At 46.3% G+C, this 23,248-nt stretch overlaps 1 protein-coding gene across 1 annotated transcript in view; it reads left to right on the top strand.

Moving 5' to 3' along the window:
• The window catches only part of SLC24A3 (solute carrier family 24 member 3), a 481,527-nt gene that overhangs the window by 348,428 nt on the left and 109,851 nt on the right, over nucleotides 1-23,248 (top strand). The window contains exons 4-6 of the mRNA XM_055305422.1: nucleotides 3,775-3,849; nucleotides 7,042-7,126; nucleotides 7,504-7,607. Coding sequence (XP_055161397.1) covers nucleotides 3,775-3,849; nucleotides 7,042-7,126; nucleotides 7,504-7,607 — 264 coding nt within the window. The remainder of the gene's footprint in view (nucleotides 1-3,774; nucleotides 3,850-7,041; nucleotides 7,127-7,503; nucleotides 7,608-23,248) is intronic.

Genomic DNA, 23,248 nt, shown 5'->3' on the forward strand with positions numbered 1-23,248 from the left:
AGGGTCCTGGGGTCACACTCCAGGATTGCCATTTGCCATCTGTGCATCCTTGGACAAGCTACTGTACTCTCAGAGGTATTTGGGACATGGGGCTGTTAACTCCCTGCCTCCCCCAGGAGTTATAAAGTACTGGAGAGTACCTGCCATTCCTGGCCCAACAAATAGTGGCAAATGTTAATACTATTATTATTAGTCATTATCACCAATTATATTATTACATCCTTTGGAAATACAGGAATGGCTAGATGAATGTGAAAGTCCCTCACTCTAAAATATTCAGGCCAGTTGTATTGATGGTGCTATCAATATTAGCAGGCTTTCTGTATCTTCAAGGTGGACTTTGTACATTCGTTTTGTTCCTTTGTTCTGTTTAGTTTCCTTTTATTTCTTAATAGATCCTTTTTTAGTGCATTTTTAGGTTCAGAGCAAAAATTGAGTACAAGGAAAAAAAATTGAGTACAAGGTATTGATTTCCTTATCCTTCCTATCCCCCTACATGCACAGCACCTCCCCTCATTAATACCTTCTATTCTATTTTGTCTATTTTTGTCTATTTTAATACCTTCTATTCTATTTTGTTCTATTTTTGTCTATTTTTCCAATATGAACCTGATTTCCAGTAGGTAACAGGGCAACAATTAGAGTGGAGTTTCTCATAAACAAAGTGGCAAGCCAAGAGGGGCTCTATGTCTGGAAAGAAGCCCCATGGCCTGGTAGGCCCCTCCAGAGGCACATCTGATCGAGGGGGGGGCATCCCTGTCTTATACTCCCTTGTGCATGGAAATTAACCTGATAGTCATCATCTTTGAAAGCATGGAGAGCATGGAAGATCTATTCGTGTCCCAACCTAATCCAAGTGTTGATTTGCAATACGTTAGATGGAGCTTCTTGCCTTACAACAGGATCAATATATAATGTTGGAACACAGTCTTAAAAAGATGATTTATTGACTTGGCTATTTCAGTGAGTTGAGTATGGCAGCTGTAGACAGCTTATTTAGATCTTGGTGAATTCACAAATGTGCAATTCTGTATTCCAATTACTGCATCTGGCTGTCCTTTGAAGAAATGATAAAGCCCAGATATCATTGGATCAGCCAAGTCATACAGCAAAAGGGGGGTTGATTCCATTGCAATTTAAAAATGTATATTCTCACTCATCCACAAACTGTAAATACAGCATTAATTTTTTAAAAATTGACATTTTCTTCCCAAAAAATCCCCAGACAAATAATTTTGATTATGAATAGACCAATCAATAAAAATTATTTTTAAGGCTTCTCAGCATGCCAGACATCCCAGGCTCCTTGGAGATTAGAAAAGTGTAAGACAGAGTTCTTGCTCTAACATCTCCAGCACCTACAAAATACAAATTCAAGGTGGACAAATCAGAAAATATAGATAAGAATTATAAAAACAGAGTCACACCAACAGAGGGAGAAACTATTTTGATCAATGGCCTTACAAACTCTTATATGCAAATATATTTACACAAGCATGTGTCTATATATGTATGTGCTTATACAATAGATAATAACCAAAAAGATTATACACGCTGTCTCATAATATTTTTCATTTAGCAATGTACTATAAATGCCTTTCCTTGTTGTTAACTGTGGACTTAACCTCTTTTAGCAGGATTTCATTGAATGATGAACCACAGTTTATATAACCAATCCCTAATTGTATATTTTGTTAGGTTTTGATGATTTATTAAAGTCAGCATTTTGGAATGCATATCCACACTGCATATGTTTTTGTGCACTCATCTGATATTTCCACGGAATCAAGTGTTAAGATATGTTTTAGAGTCTTACGGCTTTGTTAGAGAGCCCAAGCACACATGTGTGAAAAAGAAAATGAGTTCATAGAGTGGGGGAGGTATGGCTAAGTTAGTGCAACAATCAAGAGTCAAAGGCCAGAGAGATCATTTCATGCTTGGGTTGCTACAGAAGACTTCATGAAGGACAGATACAAGTGACAGAAATTCTGTTCAAGCCATCTTACGTGTCAAAGACATTTTATTGGCTCAAGAAATTGGAAAATCCACTTTGGTTTCAGACTAAGCTGGGTCCAGAGTTCATGTGGTATCACTGAGCACCAGTATGTGTGTGTCTGCGTGAATGTGTTTGTATGTGTGCATCTGTGTGTGGGTCTGTCTACCTGCCCCATCCTTTGGTTGGTCTTCTTACTATGTGAGCGGCATTCTTAGGCAAGCTCGCTCTATATGGCAGCCGCCCCCAGCAGCTCCAGACTTCGGTGGTGTTTACATCTCATAAGGAGAGAGCCCCTTTCTCCCAGCTTCTCTTTCAGCCCCCCCTTGGCCTCTTGCATACTTTTGGCCCACCCACCATTGTGTAACAGGGTGGGTGTCCCGGTTGCTAGCCTGGGTCATATGCCTGCCTGCACCCTGTGCTGAGGGAAGTTGGGAATGTATGACTGAAGGTCTATCTGGGAGAGTGGTTCTCAAAAACAGATGTTGAGAGATCAAAACATGAAATTGATGTCATAGCTGAACATACTGGAACTTGAAGGATGAGCAGCTGTAACTGGTCAATGCTTTGGGCTGCAAGTAGCAGGAAAACTCCAAATCAAACTGGCCTAAAATGCCATGGTACAAAGTCTGGAGGCAGGTGTGCTCTAGCACAAATTGCTCAATGGCTTGATGACACCATTAAGTTTCTCAGGGTCAGCTTCATCTCATGTCCGATTTCCCTCAGTAAGGTTGCCAGGAAGCCAGGACTTGCAGCTTCCTTGTCCATAATCAGTGCTGGAGTTATGGACAAAGACTGACAAAGACTCTAAAACTTTCCTGCTATCTCTTCAGGCCAGCCCAGGTCATGTGTCCGCCCCGGAACCAGTAACTCTCAGTGGGAAATTCTGCACACTGATTGGCTAGTCAGTATCTACTCCTGGAGGAAGGGCTGGGGTCACCTTCCAGAGGATATGGTGGATATTGGAATGAAACTGGAATCCCATTAGGAAGGAGTGGAGGATGGGTGCTAGGTGGCCAAACAACAATGCTATCCAAATAGAATTTATTAATTTGATTAGAACCTTGGGAGTTAAATAGGTAGAGAGATGATTTATGGCCAAACGGTAGAATTCCATGGTTTTTCCTGGTCATAGCTGACAGGAAACAAGATTTCAGAGCCTGTCCTGGAGAGAACAGCACAGTGAACAACTAAAGTTGTTCAGCTAAAGTTTTTGTTTATTTATTTCTTCACTGCACGTGTATTTATTGAGCAACTACTATGCACCAGGCACTCTGCCCAGTGCTGGGATAAGTAAGATAGATAAAGTCCATATCTTTGTGGACTTCTAGTGAGGAAGACAGATGACAAGCAAATTAATATGTCAAGAAAAACAAATCAGGGTAAAGTGGATAGAAAGAAATGGGGCAACCTAAGAAATGCCCCAGTCCCCTTGCTTAGGTTGACATTGAACCATGGACTTGAAGGACATAATGGAGTGATTCAAGGTCATCTGAAGGAACTGTGTTTGGGGCAGAGGAAACAGTAGGTACAAAGGCCCTACTATGCTATGCAGGCATCCATAGTATGTTTGGTGGACAAGGGAGAGAGTGGTAGATACTGAGGTCAGAGAGGAGGGGTGAGATCGCAGAGGGCCTCCCAGGCATCACAGTCTTTGTCCTTTGAGTAAGATGTTGAGTCCATGATGCCAGAGGGCATTATTGAAGCAGGGGGGTAGCCAGTTCCTCCCCCAATGGCTCTGCTTTGACTCTGACTTTAACTTCTCTTTCCCTCTCTTCCAGGCCATGTACATGTTCTACGCGCTGGCCATCGTGTGCGATGACTTCTTTGTCCCCTCCTTGGAAAAGATCTGTGAGGTGGGTGCCCTGTACTCTCAGCATGTCTGAGTGGGTGGTGCAACTGTGCTGCCCCAGGTCCTTCCCTGAGGTCCTGGGGAGCCCTCCATGCCACCTGGGTGGGAGCAGCAGGCATAAGCATGCTTCTGAGCAGTGAACAATATTAGCACAAAAGCTCCATCAGTCCACTTAGAATATCAGGGTACGGTCCCGTAGTTCGGCTTTAACCTGTACGACCAGCTCTCCCTACTCCATTTGGCAACTCGAGACGCCATTTGTTTTCTCCTTGCCTATTTTCTTTGCCTCTTTTAAATCCTTCTCTTCCTTTCTTCCCCTCCATTCCTCATATTACTCTCCCTTATTTTTTTCTGCATCTGTGACCTCCCTTGTGGGGTCCTCTCAGAGCACGAGGTCTTCAGCTACTTACCTCCATCACCCTGCCCTCTGTACATGTGCAGAAATGCTTCAAGCAGGGGCCCGAGAAGTGAGGAGATGAAAGAACTGGTCACAGGGAACAGGTAGGGGACCCTGTTCAGAATCAGCCCAGGGAACCCCAGGTTGAAGACCAAGTGACATCCTTTTCATCAGAAAATATTCAGCATAATTTAGAACCCTTTCATCCTCTTGCTTCTTTCATTTCCGTGTCTGTTTTGAAATGCAGTTTCCTTTATCTGGAAGCTTTCCACTTTATTTTATTTTTAATTCAGAATCTGGTTTTCCAAAAGGATCTCTCCCAGACACACCTCCCATCTGGGACTCGTTTCCTCATGTAGTTCTCAAACTTGGTCATCCTTCCCCATCCTCCCCCTCCCTGCCACTGTCTGATTCTTGAATTCTTAGTGGGCAGCAGGGACACCCGTTGCATTTCTGTGAAGTGCCCAGGTGATGCTGAGGCTGTTGGTCCAGAAACCACATTTGGAGATCTGCTAACTTAAGCAGTTTCTTCTACATCCAGGATGTCGGTTTGGGTTTTGTCCTTAAAAAAATAACACTAAAAGAGAATTGTATCATAGGAACCATGGAGGGGCCTCAGGAGGAAGTTCCTTTAAAAAAAAAAAGATTTTATTTATTTATTCATGAGAGACACACAGAGAGAGGCAGAGACACAGGCAGAGGGAGAAGCAGGCTCCCTGTGGGGAATCTGATGCAAGACTCGATCCCAGGACCCCAGGATCACGACCTGAGCTGAAGGCAGATGCTCAACCACTGAGACACCCAGATGCCCCAAGGAGGATCCTTTATTTGGTAGAAGGAGAAGGAGAGCAATGAGGTTGCATCTGAGATGGACAGTGGGTATGTGCAGAAGCCCCTTGTCTAAAGCAATGTAAGCAGAGCACAGGACCACCTTACGGAGTAGGAGAAGAGGCACTGAAGTACCCGTAACTGGGGTCATTTGTGATCTCTGAAATACCACCACTTGGTGCTCTGTTCATTCTACAAAGCAAACTACTCTCTCTCCCACACAATTTTTTTATAGGAAATTTATAACCCACTCTAGAAATGGAGATATTCTTGTCAGGAGGTGCTCTACTCCATAGAGGAAATCCATAGCACCTGTAAGCATACTTCTTGGGGAGGAAATGGGACAAAACAGAGTGTAGTCCTGGCCATCTGTGGCCATAGGGCACAGAACAGCTCCAAGGTGATGGCAACACATTTCAAGGAAGGATATTTGTGCAAAGCAGAGTCTGAGCCCCCAGGACCAAGAGAGGAGAACCTGGGACTGGAATGGGCATGTTAGGGAGCCCTGGGGAAAGCAAGGCTGGTTGCATCAGTAGTTACCAGGGCTCGATGGGGAGCTGGGAAGGCTCTTGACAACTCTGTTCGGATAAAGGTGCCAGAGGCAGGAAGACTTCACCCCCTGCCCCAGCTGGTGATTCTGAGCATCCAGCAAAATGCTGCCAGGGCCCCAGTGAATTAGGGGTGAAAGACGAGGGGATGTAAGGAAACATGGAGAAAGAAGCAAAGTCTGTGGATGAAGGAGAGAAAGAGGAACTAGAGATGAGCTCGGGGTGTGGACTCTATACCTCATGCCCTATCAGGGAGCCCTAAGCTGGCATGGACACAGTAGTCTCGGGTTCTCCTGGTAAGTCTTGGCCGACCACCAAGGAGCGTGAGCTCTATTAACCTTCAGGGACTCTCTTCCCCAGGGGACTCACCTGCATCCCTCACAGCCATACCTTTCTACTTGAGGAATCAGCATTTCCATCTTAGAGTCTTCTCAGAACCCCACATGTAGTTGAGCTGTTCCGTCCAGAGCCAGGAATCAGCAGGATTCCAAATCAGAGTGCTCCAGTAAGGCTCCTACTGCAGTCTGTTGCTGGTCAGTGGAGCCAGGGGCCTACGCCAAGGCCCTGCTGCCCCTCCATGGCTGAGCAAGGAAGTGCAGCGGCCTGCGCCACTGGGAAGAGGGTCTGTGTCATTCAAGACTAGCATCTCCAGGCTGGGACCCATCAGGGAACCGGCTATTTACTGACAGCCAGCAGCTTACCTTCTGGGTAGTGATTGGATGCAGAAAGGCTAAACATGCTAACCAGCCTCTAGTATATATTTGTCTTGTCCTCTTGCAAATCACCTTTTGAACTAACTGACAGGGTAACCCAGAGTGTTCATTGTATAGGACATCTTGGCAGGGCTCCTCATCCTTCCCACTCAGTCTCAATCCCACCCCCATTCTTCCAACCCCAGGGCTTCAAGATTGCATTAATGATGAGCAGCAGGTTTCAGGAGGGTGACCCCTCCACCCCTAAAGCCTCTGTAACCTCCTAGCATCACGACTTTCAAACTGATTACCATGAGCCTCATTTAGCCTATTGATAAGCATAAATAGTATTGAAAAATAAATCCGAATGTTTTACATAAAAATGTGGTTTTGAGCACCTCTTAAGAAATAAGGATATTTGGCAACATGGAGGGAAGTGAGTGGCATACTCTTTAGAAAGGAGGCAGATGCCCACTGTGCCTTATGCTTGTATGACACCTGGGGCTTCTTGGTTGAGGATTCCTAGATCTTGTTAAGAACCTTTAACCCATAGAGATTTGCAGCCCCCTCCCTGATCCTGCCCCCAAAGAGGAGGCCCAGAGGAGCAATGGCCCAGCTGGGGGCTGGGGGGAGGGGGAGCTACACCTGAGCTTGGGACCTTGAGAGTCATGGTCGCCTCTGTTTCCAGGGCAATCCCAACTCACCTGTGCTTTGTCCTTACTCCTCTGCAGCGCCTGCATCTCAGTGAAGATGTGGCTGGGGCCACATTCATGGCAGCAGGCAGTTCGGCCCCAGAGCTGTTCACGTCCGTCATAGGTAGGTGATGACCTGGGGACATCTCAGCCCTGCCTTCTCTTAAGGCCAAGGGCTGTGGGGACAGACAGCCTTCCAGTGGCTTGGCTAATAGGAAATGAGAATCTCAAGACTCCAGGGAGCAAAGGCCACCTTCCCATCCCACTGTGGTTACTGTTATTATTTTAAGTGATGCTTTCCCTTGCATGAACGTGTCCCAGGTCCTGTGCCCAGGCTCCCATGGAACAATATCCCCAGTGCAGAGTTAAAACTCTCTCCTGCCCTTGGCTGCTTCCTGTAGACACTGAGAGCAATCTAACTAACACTTGTGAAAACTCCCTTATGCCCACATCAGAAAGCAACTGGCCACAGCAGCCAGGCTGACATTAGGTCTGTTTCAGGGGTCTTCATCACCAAGGGTGACGTGGGAGTTGGGACCATCGTGGGCTCTGCAGTGTTCAATATCCTGTGCATCATTGGCGTCTGCGGGCTCTTTGCTGGGCAGGTAAGGCTGATAGCCGAATGCGGCATGGGGTTGGAGGGGACAGCAGGGAGGTGAGGCAGGAGTGGCATCAGCATGGGGGCCAGTAGTTTCGGGCAGCGGTGACATGGGCTCTCACACCCCAGGAGGCCGGCTCAACTGGAAGTGGAAACAGGCCCCATTGTTTGGTCTCCGTGTTGATGGCATACAGAGTGCCTGGGCCACATAAATAATTAACCAGCTTCAAGGTGCAGGCTGCCAATCTGAAGGTGTTGAGTTCATTTTGAATGTCATGATCTGAACTGGAATGACCTAAAACCATTTAATATATAGCTTTGCCTCAGTGGCAGTAGAGTAAATGAGAGAGAGAGAGAGGAAATGACAGGGTTTTCGTTTCTTTTTTTTTTCTGCTAAAAAGCATTCTCAGCTGTCACAGTGTAGGACAGTTTTGCTACAGCCATCAAGCAATTCAGGTACATGGCCACTTTAGCTTACATTTGGGATCACGAGGGGCTTTGCATGCCTCCATTTTATCTATGGAGACTGTTCTACTGCCAGGGAGTGTCATGGGGTCTGGTGTCTATATTGGAAATCCTCGGGAAGACACCCTGAAGTCACCTAAGTGTGAGGCTCGCTGAGAGCCCAGGCAACATGGCAGCACCCAAGGGTTTGCCAACTCTGATGTCCCAACTCCCTCATAGGAACTTTGATCCTGAGCTCTGCCTTGACACCCAGACTTTGAATATCTTCTAGGAAAAGCACCTTCCATAAGCCCGTTTAGGGTACTCTACTTGCAATATTGAGGAACATGGTGATGCTAACTAGCTCCCCCACTGTGGAGGACACCGCAGGGTCCTGCTAGAGGTGGCTGGCTGATTTGAAGGCTAAAGAAAGCTCCTTTGAGCCTTCTTCCACACCCTGTTCTGGGCCCCTGTGCTGTCCAGTCAGCTGGCCATGGGCACCTACCTCCCACCCTGCCCATCTTTCTAACGCAGACTGGAGTCTATGCAGGAGGCATCTGGCACATGGTTGCAGTTCTCCACCGCCTGTTTCTAACTGCCATCATTTCATGCCCATTGATTTGTGAGAGATGCCTGGTGGGTTCACTGCTTGTGAGTGACAGGCAGAGGGACACCTCGATCTCACCTGGAATTGGCTCCAGAGCCCACAAATGGAGGGTTACTTCTGGGGCTCCCGGATGGGTGCATCCATACATAGTGGTCGAGCTCCACCCAACTTGCCAGACTGACATTTGCCTTTTTTCTCATCCTTGTGATCCATTACCTCTTTTCTTAGATTTTGTGGACCTGCAATATGGTGGTCTCTAAACCTCTAAGAGGTTTAGACCTCTTAGAAATATAGCCAGTGCCTCCCAAAACAAAACAAAACAAAACAAAAAAAAAACAAACAAAAACTGACTCTCCGTCCTTGCTTTCGGGGCCATCTGCACTTGGGTGGATCTCATCTGTGTCAACTGTCTTCTCATTGCCCTGCGGAGAGGAATAGTCACATCCTGCAGAAGAGGCTGTTGCTGTTCACACTCTCTTAATTAACATTGTCACCATTAGCAGTATGATTATTAGCCTGGCCGTTATTCATGTTGTCATTAGTTCATTAGTCATTTGTACCTGCAGCTTGATGGAAGGTGAGCCCAAAGGGGGAGAAGTAACATAAAGAAATGAAACAAATGACTGGGAGGTCTCTAGTAAATGCAGGCAACTAATTACATATGAAGTGGCTTGCATTCATTTGTATTCATAATTTATTAGCAATGCGGTTAATTGCTAGTTTGGTTAGAACACCTGCTTAAAAGGCAGATTGAAAAAAAAAAGGCAGATTGCTTCCTGAACTTCAGCACATGCTGAATTCCAGGCACTTGGCTCCCTCTGAAAGGTCTTTGCAACCTCATCTCACAGCCCTGCACCATTGTGGAGGGAAGTAGCCACCATGATGTTGGTAGAAGTCGCCCAACATGATGATTCTGGATGCCAGCATTTCCTTCTGTTTTTCCCCGTCTTGTGCCCACTTGGAGATTGCTAAGACAATCTACCTCTCTGCTTTGAGGTGTTTGTAGAATCCATGATGTCTTTGCAGAGGGAGCAAAATTATGTTTTGGAAAGAATATGGGTCTGGAAATCAGGCCTGGGTTTGAATCCCGATTCTGCCATATGCTGGCTGTGAAATCTTGGAGAAGTCACCTTTTCACCCCTTTGAGCCTGTTTTCAAATCTATAAAGCAAGTGGATATAAGCCCACCTTCCACCTAGCATCACCATGAGGATGAAACATAACATGTTCAGCATTAAGCAGGAGTCAGCCCGCATGGTAAATGCTCAATAAAAGATGCCATTATCAGCTCTCAGAAGAGTAACAATCCATGCAGTCCTCACCTCCAAATCCCATCGTATGTCACTGTGATCATTTGGCCAAGAAGTGGACAGAATTTACTAACTAGTGGAACAGTCACAGGGTGCCAGATGGGGAAAGAAGGGAAGGTCAGAGAGAAGTCTTCTAAAGGAAAGTCCAAATGAGGAGATGTTGATAGAAGAATGATCTTAGAGGACTGGGCTTCACCGCATGCTAGCTCATCAGTGGGAGGGAAAGGAAAAAGAGGTGAGAAATGAATCCTGCCTTATGTACGCAGAAGCATTCCCAGGTGGTTCAGTAGGTGCTGTGAAACACCACAGCAAGGGATGGATTGGAAATTGAGCTGATTAATAAATCCAATCATGGGTCTCACTTAGCTTGGTTATTTATGTGGCTCCGCACTTTTCATTTGACTGTGAGAATTCCCCCACGAGTGCCCCTGGGCCTCTTTCTAATGTATTCTGGCCTGAAGGGCTGCTCATGACCAAATCTGTTACTCATCTGAAATCAAAGTAATTAAGCAGTAAGGTTTGAGTTCCTGTCTCAATTAGGGTTCTGATGAATTCGATGTAATTAAATGTCTGCCGTATTTGCAGTTTGCAAACATACCCGGCGTTCTGGTGTTTGCCTAAGGTGCTTTGGGGAGTTTTATGGGACAGGAAGAAAATTGCTTCTTAGAAAGTGGCTTGTAGAGAGGTTCTTGGCATCCCCACAAGACATGTACAGGGCTGTGGTCCTACAAGCTTTCTTTATTTAAAAACAAAAAAATAGGGCAGCCTGGGTGGCTCGGCAGTTTAGTGCCTGCCTTCACGCCCAGGTTGTGATCCTGGGGTCATGGGATCAAGTCCCGCATCGGGCTCCCTGCATGGAGCCTGATTCTCCCTCTGCCTGTGTCTCTGCCTCTCTCTTTCTCTCTGTGTCTCTCATGGATAAATAAATAAAATCTTTAAAAAAAATAAGAAAATAATAATAAAATAATAAAAACAAAAAAATAATAAGAGAGGGAACACCAAACTCTCAATGCAACAGACTAATGTATTTTACATACTGTGTTGCAAAAACTTCATGCCAATTTTGCAAAACAATGAACTTATGAATTTAAAGCCACCATCCAGAGCCTCTTAAAGTCATAACCACAAAGAGAGAGTAAACAGTTTAACTGCATCCTATATTAGGATATTCATATTCCAGTTATTACAGACCGGCAGATGGCTCCACTTTATAATAAAGAACTCTAGCATCAGCTCTCCTGGCATTCTCGAAATGTGCCTGACATTCTCTGGCAAGGGCCATCTAACCTTAGCTGATATCACCTTTGTCCACATTACACCCTGTCCGTGCTGGCCGCTCAACACAAACCCGAAGAGCACCCAGAGGTTGCACATCTGAATTGAAACCTGCCATCAGTTTGGTTTCCACGGAAGAATCTAAGCAGTGTTTCTAAGGCAGGTAGTTTATCTGAAAGGTGATCCCAGGACATGCCAGAGAGGGGGTAAGTGAGACCAGGCAGAGAAAGTTACCAAGGAAAGTGTGTTAGCAAGTAAGTTACCACTGTGAGCAGCTGGGGTTTACTTCTGAGAGAATGGGAGACTGTCTAGAACACAGGTCTCCAAGGTATCCAATCCAAGAAGGGAGATGGGGTGTTTATCCACCAGCCTCCACCAATTGTTGGTAAGGACTGCTCCTGCTAGACATGGGCAGGGTGGACTTCGGGAGAAAACCTCCAAGCAAAAAGACACAGAAGCTAGGCCCTGGAAGGACCTGAAACGGTAAAGGTAGACATGAGTGTAGCCTACAAAGCATTCGCTACAAACTTGACTTAAGCCTTTAAAATAAGCCACCTAGTTGGTCTCATTTTCGACTCTCCTTAATGAAACACAAGCTTTAGCACTAGGCTGATTCTTAAAGAGTTCAGGACCAGGATGTCTTGCATTTAGGGAATTTCCTCCAGTGCTAAAAATAACAGCTACCATTCTAGGCACTTGCTGCTTCCAGTTAGGACACAGAAGACCTTGGCTCCCACAGGAACACCAAAAACCAATGTGGGTAATATAAAAATCATACTCATAAATGGGACTACTGGAGAATAGTGGAGGCAGGAGAGACCTGATGAAGTGACTTCCAGAGAGAGAAGCCCTTTGTCAGTGAGCTGAGTCCTGGCAGGTCTGGATGCAGGGAGAGCAGAAGTCTGTGAACATCCAGAACTTTGCAGACTAGAGATGAAGCCAACCGGGCTCCTTGTGGTGCTGGAGACAGCTAGGATGTCCTGGAGTCTGAAAGATGATCATGTACAACAATAATTTGCTTAACAGAGGACAGTAGTCCTCTCCACCCCACCCCAAATGTGCTAGTGAAAACACAAGTGAAGGCAGAACTGAGAAGCAGAAATTCCATCTGCGCCATCTCTCACATTCTCCCAGCACCTGAAATTGAGGAATCCCAAATCCAGTCCTTTGATCTAAGAGACTAACCCTTCCTGCCGAAGCTGGGTGGAGGACGTGGGGCTGACCACAGTGACCCACCGTCCAGTCCCAGTCAGATGAACACTTGCTGAAATCTGAATAATCACGTCCTCACTTTAGCCAGCAGATGAGAGCAGAACTTGAAATTTCTAGGGGAGGAAAAATCAGTATCCTCAGTTCTCACTTTTCTTCTATATATGATTCCCAGGATGCAGTAATAAAATCCAAAACCTGTTTGAAGGCAGGAATAGGACTCATAACCAAGGAAAAGCAGCTGCAGAAGCAAACCACAGATGATACAGATACAAGAATTAGCAGAAAAGAATTTAAAATATCTATCTTAAATAGGGACAGATGGGAAAAATAAATGAGTGGATGGGGAAATTCAGCAGAGAAATGGAAAAAAATAAGAAAACTCAGATTGAAATTATATATATATATAATTCCATATATTTATGTATATATAATATATATATCTCCAACCCCAGTTCTCATTTATTAAACTTCCCCAACGTGCAGGCATCACAGGGTGCCTTACAAATATTTGTAGAAATACACCTACTGAGTTATAAGATAGTATTAGCATCACTTACAGCAAGGAAAAGGGGACCTGGGTACAGGAGGTGCTGCTTTGAGCAGGCAAAGCCTGGATTGGAACCCATGTGTACTAATGGTAAAATTCATTCTCCTTCCTCATGGGGAGCCTATGGCTGAAAACTCCCAGATGTTATGCTTGCATTATTATGGTTATCTCTAATTTATGCGTTCTCTAAAAGTGGGTGGTGTAGGAGCTGGGGGCAATGCAAAGAAGGGACCTATCTGCACAATGGTGGTGCCCGGGGATGGGTGATGGAGGTACTTAGCCCAGCCAGTGCTTGGCTAGAAGCTTCTCTAATAATAGATAGATGGCATCATCTACCACCGGACTTTCACTTCCATTAAACAGATGAAGGATTCAGACTAATAAACATGGTGAGAGATCCACAGACCACCCCAGCCTACCTTGTACACCTTGGTCCCTACCTTATTGTTCTCCAGACAAAACCCAACTCATCACCTACCATGTTCCAGTTCTGAAGAGCATCCAGATTCCCCAAGACACTGGGGGACCCACCAGCTGAGACCGAGAAGCCCCACACACATCCCTGAAAACAGGGCCTGGAGTCCTGCCATTCCCCCTATAAAGGGAGATGAAAGTGCACAAGGGAGAGTGAGTGGTCCATGGAGCACTTGAGGAGCAGGTCCCACCAAAGGCCTCGCTCTGGATGCAGGATGCTCTAGTACTTGATCCAATGAGTAGGAGAGGACAGTTTGTGCTGTGGGAGTAAACCAAGGCCAGGGTCAGGTCTGTCTGGAGCAGTCACTGCATCCATCACATTCCAGTGAAATAAGAACTTCTCCCAGTGACAGCTGCTGGGCACCTGCCTCAGGAAGACTTTGCTAGAAGGCAGATCCCCAGCCCTCATTTGAGACCAACTGAAATCAGAAGAGCAGATGTACCTGCTTGAGCCCCATCTGCAGGCTCAGCTCAGCTCAAATTCATGGACCAAGCTTGGCCTTGGGCAGGAGGCAGCCATTGTTGGCCAGCTGGCCCAGGCAGCATGAACTGTCTCCTCTTGATGCCCCAGTTCTATAACTGGCTGTCTGCCCTCAGTGTCTCCTGGTCATTTCTTTTCCCCAGCCATCCCCACTGCCCCTTCAAGGCCAGGTACTGACAGGACCCCATACCTGATCTTCCCCTGACACACACTTGTTCTCGACCCTGAGTTCCATTAAAGTCACCCACCCACCTCTGTGGTGCTCAATCTTGATGGCCTCTGCATCCTCATCCCAGACCTCTTTGTTAGCTTTGACTTTGGCTTACTGCACTTGTCCCTGGCTTATTTTGCCTCCTTGAAATGATCTCCTGAAATCAGATCCATTCCTGGACCCACACTTAGATTAGTTAAGAGGCCTTCAGCTTCAGGTAACAACAACAAAAAAAAAACCCACTTATAACTGGCTTCTTAAATCAAGGAAATTTATCAGTGTCTTTGAAACAGAGGAAAATGGACATCAGGCATGGTTTGCTCAGGGCTCCAGCCCATTTTCTGTGATTCTCTTATCACCAGCCTTCTCTGACTCCTTCCTTAGACTATCCTTTGAGGCAAAAGGTTACTGTAGCTGTTTCATGACTCATAAACACACACCACAATGACCAGAAGAGAAGGAGAATGTCTCCCTACCTACCCTACTTCTCATCCCCCACCTGACATGATCAAACAAAAATCTGAGTGGGCCAACTTGGGTCACCTGACCATCCCTGAACCAATCCCAAAGGAACTAGAGTAACCTGTTGGCTTAGGGTAATCCAGAACTACCCATCCCTTATCTTCTTCTCCCCAGAACTAAGAATGTGATCAGTTCTACCCCAAATGTATAGCTTTTGGTCCTTGACTGTTATCCAAAACAGATGAATGACCAAATGACAACTGCAGTATCACATGCTGCCTCAGTGGCTGCTTCCCCCTGACTGGCATAACACACCTGATAGATCTGTCACAGGCCTTTATGTGAATACAGGCTTTCATTTCTTTTGGGTGGATCATACAGAAGTGCAATTGCTGGGTTGCAGAGTGAGCATGTTTGTAAGCAAAAGCCAGCAGTTTTTCAAAGTACCTGAGCCATGTTGTATTTCCCACACTATGTGAGAATGCAGACACTCTGCATCATCAGCACTGGGTATTATTTGTTTCATTTTGTTTCAATTTTAGCCATTCTAGTGAGGGTGGGTGGCATCACTATGGTTTTTCATATGCATTTCCCTGACGAGTCATGATGTTGAGCATCTTTCCATTTGCTTATATGCCATCCAGTCTCTTCTTTGATGGAGACTCTGTTCAAAGCTTGGCCCATTTTTTAAATTGAAGTTTTGTCATTTTCTGCCACTGTTTCAGGCATCCTCTAACCATCACATTGGACCCCCCTCCCCAAGCCCTTCTGTCCAGTTCACTTCCACTTTCACTAGAGCCTAGGGCCATTAGAAACTATTCAAAGTGGTCTTGGCCATGCTTTATTTCTTTCATTGCTGGCATGTGGGTTTGCAAAAGAGGTACTTAGAAGTGGTACTCTTCAGTTGTATGGGAGAAAATACAGAGGTCACCTCTCTTCACCCAGCTTGACTGTGTGTAGCAGTCACTGAGAGCTGAGATGCACTGTTCCAGAAATGTGAGGAGGAAAGCAGACATCTCTGGCAGCCGGAGCCAGACATTCCTCCCATATAATTCTCACGTTGCTCTTTGAAAGTGAACAAAGGGGATGGGGTTTCAGATCGGCTCCATCCTTGGAGGGGCTGTTCTCAGGGTTGGCCAAGACTTTCAATGCACAAGGAGACCAGAACCTTACAGCCATCTCAGCTGGACACCGCACCCCCCACCCGCCAAAGAGAGTCCATCTTTTCAACACAAATGACATTTCTTTCCATGATCCTGCCCAAGTGAACACAGTGTCCTCCACACTGGCTCCTGGTGTAGACGAGTGGGGCTCTTAGTAGGAATCTGCCCTGTGGACTGGTGCCAAATTGAATCAGAGCCAAACTTCCCCTTAGTGAAATCACAAAAAGAGATATAAGCTATGAACAACCAGCCCTCTCCCCGACCAGCAGCTGAAGCTGGATATCGATGGTAAATGTAGGGAGGATAGAAGCATCTCTGACAGACAGATACTTGTTTTATATAGTATTTCTCTTTAACCAACACGCTTTAGGTCCTTACTCTGTGCCAGGCACTGTCTTGCCACTCTGTGTATATTAACGCCCCTGGTCCTCACAACAGCCCTATGACGAGGACATTGTTTTTAGAAAAGAGGAAACTGAGCTCTGAGAGGCTGAGCAGTGTGTCAGCCACAGAACCAGGCTTTTAGGGTTGCAGGGATCCAGCCAGCAGCACCAAGCTAACTAGCTCTCTCTCAGGCCAAACTCAGAGAGCAAGTTTAGCCCCTGCCTTACCCAGCAAGCTCCCTCCATGTTGCAGTCATTCTCACCATCCCTCGAAGGATCCTCAGATGCCCCTCACTGCCAAATGGCATGTGCATGTGGCATCTGCTGAGCTTAACGTTCTTCTGGCGAACTCTGGTGTCTTGGGCCTGTGCACTCACACTTGGGCTCCAGGGGGGGTGCAGGCACCCCAGCACTTGGCACAGAGAACCCCTCACCAAGACGCTTGCCCTTTATTCAGTCAGAGCCTGCAGCACACTAGGGGAGGTGAAGAATTCTAATCATGACCTTCTAATTCCACCCCAGACACAAAGCCCTGGAAAGCTCCCCATGATATAAGAGCACATAGAAAGTCATGAAAATATATCTGTAGTGAGACAAAGAAGGCCTTCTGCTGGGTGGCCATCAGAGTCCTCCCTGCTCTTAGCTCTTGTCTCCTCCCCCCACCACCTGGCACACATACAGAGCATTGCATGGGCAATGAACAGACCAGATTTCATGTTTTGGATCCAAGCAGCTATGGTCAGAGTGCCCATGGCATGAGCCATAGCCAGCCCCTGACACTGAGAATCCCCAGGTCTTACAATCCTGGGCTGCCTGCACAATAACGGTAATTAAAGGTAGCTTGTCTCTTTGTATTGTTACATCTGTTAGTTTAAAGCCAGGGTAATAATCCATTGATTATCATCTAAGAGGAAATGTTTATTTTATATTCCTTCTTTGGTCAGTCAGTTCATTGAATGATGCAACATATGTTTACTGAGTGCCTAGTATGCACTGAAGAGATACTAGTAAAACAAAATCACATTCTAGCAGTGGGCTGTGGGATGTAAAGTACCCAACAAAGATGATAGATTGCTAGATTAGATAGATGACAGGCAGGCAGACAGACAGACAGAGTTTGAGATAGCGAGGGAGTGAAATGAGGAGATGATATATTATGCCAGGCGGTGGTCAGTGCGAAGAAAAATAAAGCGAAGTAAGGGTCACAGAGAGGAGATGGGAGAAGAAATACCAGTTCATAAAGGGTTTTCAGGAAAAGGACCTTTGAAACTGTTGATAGGTTCATGGGGTGAGAAAATACTCCTGTATTCCACTCCATGAATAAAATGGCACCATCTAAAATGAAGACTCTGGTTCTGGGCACTGCTTTGAACTGTTAAGTCTCTCTGAGCAGAGAGAGCATGACCCCTAAGCACAAGACAGCTTCTGCCTGGAGACAGTGTAAAAGGCTGGTCTGCTAACCTCACAAGGTAGAATAAGAAAAACACCAGTGGCAAGCGCAGCAGGAAGGGGTGTGTGCAGTGACCACCACCATCCCCAGCAACCCTGAGCTTCAGGAGGAGGCTGCAGGCTGCAGAACTGTAGGGAAGCTCTACGTCACCTCCCTGAGCCCAGGCAGCTCACCTGTAGGGCAAGGACACCTGCGGCACCAAGCTGCTCTGTGGGTTTGGTGGAATGATGATCAGTGACATCGGCAACGATGACATCAGTCACCAAGTGGGCAGAGGCTCAGTGCCCGAAGCCATTTTCTGCCAGCAACTATTCATGGTGACTCCATATGGAAATCTGAGAAAGAACAGTGGGTGTTCAGACAGGTACAAGTGTGCCATGTTTGCGGGTCAGGAAAAGGGCCTATTTGGAGCCTAAGGAAGGCAGAGTGTGGCTGAGAGAGAGCTCTGGTTCGAAGCAGATCATGGTGAGGATTTGGGTGAAATGGGGAGCCACTGGAGAGTTGCAAGCTATAGAGTAACATTGCCTAATTCATACTTTGGGAAATTTACTCCAACTACCCGAGGGGGGGGGGGGAGGCACACTCTGGAGACAAGATGGTGGCAGGGAAACCAGCACGGAAGTCTATGGTGAGGCATGAGTTGAATTTGGGGCAGAACAATTATAAGAAATGGTTGTCAGATGTCGAATATTTTTGGAGACGGTGCCAAGAGGATTTGCTGATGAACTAGAAGTGAGGGTGACAGAATAAGATAAATCATAGAAGATTCAAGATTTTTGTCTTGACCCATATAAATGGGTCCTGGCAATACAAATGAGTACAAATCAGTCATGAGAACTGAGGAGGGTTCGTTTTCAGAGGATAGCCAGCATATTATCTAACATATTCTAAAGTCTACCCTGGTGTGTCAGATCCAGAAACTTGGTAAGGAGGCCAAAATACATTGTGGGATTTTATTTTATTTTTTTTCAATTCAAAGCCTGATCAGCCATCTATTACTCACCAGCCACTTTGCTAGGCAGCTTTTGTCACACACACAGCCGTACTCAGCCTGCCTGAGGAACCCAGCCCAGCTGTCCTACAGAGCCACTGCCCCTGCCGGTGTCACTGCAAGAGAAAGCCCTGATCAGCTCCATCTAGGACCTCAGATGTAGTGACCCCGGAGTCCTGGATTGCAATGCCCATCTCATGTTACCCTCAGTCTCTGTGAACTTGCAGCTGACACCTGGGAACTCCATAGCTTGCTGGTAGTCATGATCTTGCATTTGGTGAAGTCAGGTAAGAACAGTTGAAATCCCCAGCATTTACTATGATGTGGCTTGACTCATGATTTTCTCTACCACTTCCGTTCCCCTACCTACCCTGGGTCCGGACAGAGCTGGGATATTTTATCAGATCATACTAGGCTGCGGTACCATGGGGCTGTCTTTATTCCAGGTTCTCTGAGTTCCCAATGAGCCCTGTCTCTACTTGCTAACCCGTCAGGACTCGGTTTGCAACTTTAAAACAGGAGAAGCAACCAAGGAAAATTTTGTGGATTTCTTTTTTGCCTTTTTTTTTAAATATAACAAAACACTTTTATAGTTCACTTTTTTCTATTCCAGGCCAATCTCCTTTTATTTATGTGAAGTAAGACATTTATGCCCTCCTGATCCAGCTGCTCTTTCCTGCAGGGGAAATATCACTCTGCATTTAAATGGAAACCTTAAGACTGGACCTGAGCCTGAATCTCCAAGTGAGAAATAAACAAACGTCATTAACCTTTCCGGATGGCATGCAGACCCGTTTGGGGCAACAAGAGAGCTCATGTACCAATGTCTGGCTTTTACAATCAAATGGCATAGAGATTGGCCTGGGGCTTTCCTCCCCTTGACTCAACCAAGGGACGGCTTATGTTTACGCAGCAGGAAGGGGCACACTCTCTTTCCTGCAGTGGATATGCATGAGCTGCCACTCTTCAGGAGATAGGGCAAGAAAATAGCTTGGGTGTGTTTTATTTGTCATTTTTTTCCCCAACTCAAACTGTGACTGCAGTTGGGGCGTAGAAAATCAGAATTAGGGTCCTTGATGCAGTAGCACCCAGTGGGGGGATGCAGGGCGAGGTCAGCTGTTAACAGCATGGGACCCCTAGCTTTCATCATGTCAAGATCTTGGTTATTATACAGTAAACCTTGTTTTTTGCACTCTCTTGCTCTGCCTCTGATTACTGTGACACTCTGCTGCTTAAAAACATGGGTTCTGGGCTCCCCGTAGCATCTTTGCCTTTTTTCCTTTTTTGTTTTTTTAACAATATGTAACATTCTTCTGCTTCCAGTTACTATCTATTTTGAATTTCAATTAAAGATAGTTTTAGGAGCGCCTGGGTGGCTCAGTCAGTTAAGCCACTGCCTTGCGATTGAGCCCTGCATTGGGCTCCCTGCTCATCAGGGAGTCTGCTTCTCCCTCTTTTGCTGTCTCTCTTCTCTCTCTCTTTCTGTCTCTTTCTCAAATAAATAAATATTTTTAAGCTGACTTTTAAAAAATAGGTTTAGTATTAACACCTCATCTTTATTGGGATTTCATCTGGGTTCATATAAAATGTTATAGATCTAAATACAGATATCAACTCAGTTAATGCTTCCATCAACCCCATGGAGTAGCTGTTTACCTCATTTTATAGATAGGAAGATTGAGCCCAGAGAGCGAGGTGAGGAAACTTGTCCCAGAGCACACATCCAGGAATAGCAGAGTTGGGATTCAGAACTAGACAGTCCCGTTCTAGAATTTGTATTCTTAATCACTGTGGAACAAAACCCAGCAAAGCAAAGCCATGCAGGGAGGTCTCTCTTGGTAGAAGGTTGTAGAAAAAAACATGATTTGCGATTGAAGGAAGAGGCCACCCCAGATTGTCAGCTCTTCTCTCTAGTCTAGAAGTGTCTACACATATGGAATTTCCTTCAAGGCTTTCTCTAATAGAACTTTCTATAGAAAGTGCTGAGACCAGCAGCCTAGTCGGGGGGGGGGACGTGGGGGGGCTGTCTCTGAGTGAAAAACCAGATGATGGCTCCTTGCAGAAGCTGAGACTGTTCTGAGCTGCGTGTATACACGCCTGACTACAGCAAGTAGTGAAATGTGTTAGACAAAATTGATGTCAAGACCCTTTCTAATGCCCCTGCTATTGTGCAGGGACTTTCCACAGCACAGAGCAGCAGAGGCTTGCCCTCCCACTGTCCCACGTTGCTTGGGGTTGCCCCTGATTGATTCGTGCAGCCCATTCTGCCCTTGGCCTACATTTTTCCTTTTAGAGGAGTCCACTCTGTTGCCGGGAAAAGGAGGAAAGATGGAGAAAGACAGCCAGGTGGGGTCTTACTTGCCCTGAGGAGGCAAAGCTCGGGGGTGTCCCTGGTGAGATGTTGGTTTCCTGCACAAAGCTGTAGACCAAAGTAAGGCAGAAAAATCTCTTGCTTTTATCCAAGTGATAGGTTCAACTTCTGGCCCTCTTCAGCCTTCTGTTGCCTTTAGATCCTGCTGTCAGACCCTGCCAGCTCCTCCTGGATGAACCCAAGTGTGATTTAGAAGTAGAAGACTCCTTATGAGTAATCAAGTCTCTGGCCCTAATGTGGCCAGGATTGGGGCTTACTTCACTAGTCCTACATGGTCCTGGCCCAAAATTCTGTGGGGTTCTGGTCTGAGCACTCCTGGCCATACCACAGCATCGGCCCACAGAAGGTCCCCAACTGATGAGCCAGGCCCCTGGTGGGGGGGTGCATGCTGTTGGCTATTTATGTTTTCAATTTTGCATTCCCTAATTTCTCTCCTTTTCCAAAGAAGAGTGGTGTGAAGAAGTGGGGACCATAGTCAGTATTTCTGAGTTTATTTGAAGGCTTTTGGTGCTCATATGTCAAGCAAGCTCCACCAGAGACAGAAATCAGTGAACCCCATAAGTAGACCAGAATTGACTTTATATTTGTAACCAGACCCTGTGGACGGTCTAAATATCTGTTTGCCCAAGTGGGCTGGCCGGTGTCAAACCACTTAGCCACTGTTTCAGAGGGAAGTCCTTTCTCTGTCAGAAGGAAGGAGAGGGTTCCCAGAGCTTTCAGAGTGTCCAGACACATTTTCCCTTTAGTTCTTTTCTTGTTGTTCATCGAATCACTTATTCATTCTGGAATTAAGTGTGATATTGCCAGCCTTGGAGCTATGCATGCTCATAAACCAAGAAAACTCTGTGAATTCCTGGGGTACCAACTGCTGCTACCTTGGGGCTCTGCTCCCACTGAGCCGGGTATGCAAGTGAGCCCCATCATTCCAGGTGTGTGGAAGAATTTCCAAGGAAGGCCTGGGGCTGCAGTGGCATCATCCCACAAAGGGCAGCCCCACACAGCCCTGGTGTGGTCCAGCCACTTCCTTAATCCGTGATCATTTACTGAGTGGTAGTTCTAGTGCTTGGGAAAATGATGACAAGACTGAAAGGCCCCCTGTTATTCCAGCCGAGGGAAGACATATGGTAAATAAGCACCCATTAAATCAACAAGGTCATTTCCAATAGAAATAGTCTGAAGATACTAAGACAGGGTAACTTTGGTGACTCATGGAGAGTAAAGGGCTGGAACAGGACCGCCTCACATGCTACAGGGAGCAAAGGGCTCTTTGGGGCTGAGGCCAGATGGGCAAAGACCTAGAACATTTCCAAGCAGAGAACTTCTACACAAGGGCCATGAGATGGGAACTATGGGGCAACTTACAGGAACAGAGAGGAAACCAGTGCTTCTGGAGAGGGAGGACCCAGATGGCAGAGCCAGGGGTGAGGCTGGCCTGGCTCCTGAGGGTCCCAATGAAAGGTTTGGTTGCATTCAGGACCGTGTTCTAGGGAAATACTTGGGAGCACTTTTCCTGGTGCAACATCACAAAGGGTGGAAAGAATCAGAAATCTGCATGTTAACCAAGGTCTGTAAAGGCATTAGATGGTTCTAAACCAGGTTCATGCCACACGGGCAACATCTCTAATACCACCCAAGTGTGAGTCCCCACCCTAACTGCCTTTGGGTGTTGGCTCCAAACCCAAATTGCAGCCTCTGAGGAATTTCTCCAGTGACTCCCTCACCCTCCCTCACCTCTCACCAGCTCTGTATCCTCACATCAGAACAACCCCTTTTCGCTCAGCCTTTGTTCCGTTCCTGAAAGAGTATGCAGTCCATTAGCCTTAGCCACCTTCTCCTCTTCATCTCATTCCAAATCCTTTTATCCTTCAAATTCCCAGCATCCCCCTCTTCCAGTGACCATTCTGATTAGCGAGTCCCAAGTCTGAGTGTTTGCCTCCCCCACTCAGGGGTCTATTTCCCCTTCCTCCCACACCCATGTTGGAATACTTGGTCTGACCAACGTTTATGCCACTTCCAGGTGAAAGAGTTAAATTGGGAAGCCATTTGGGTGCTGAAGTATTGGAATTTGCTTGAGTAGTTTGGTGGTTTGTTACGAACAACGGGTCAGAATATTTGAAACCAGAACTGTCTATAGATTCATGCAGCCCATTCTGCCCTTGGCCTACATTTTTCCTTTCCCTTTAGAGGAGTCCACTCTGTTGCACGGTTTCCCTGCAAATCAGTCTGGTGAACATGCCAACATGCTATCTGTCTCTCACAGTTAAAGAG

This window comes from Nyctereutes procyonoides, unplaced genomic scaffold (genome assembly GCF_905146905.1).
Source record: "Nyctereutes procyonoides isolate TBG_1078 unplaced genomic scaffold, NYPRO_anot_genome, whole genome shotgun sequence".
NCBI classification, from domain to species: Eukaryota; Metazoa; Chordata; class Mammalia; order Carnivora; family Canidae; genus Nyctereutes; species Nyctereutes procyonoides.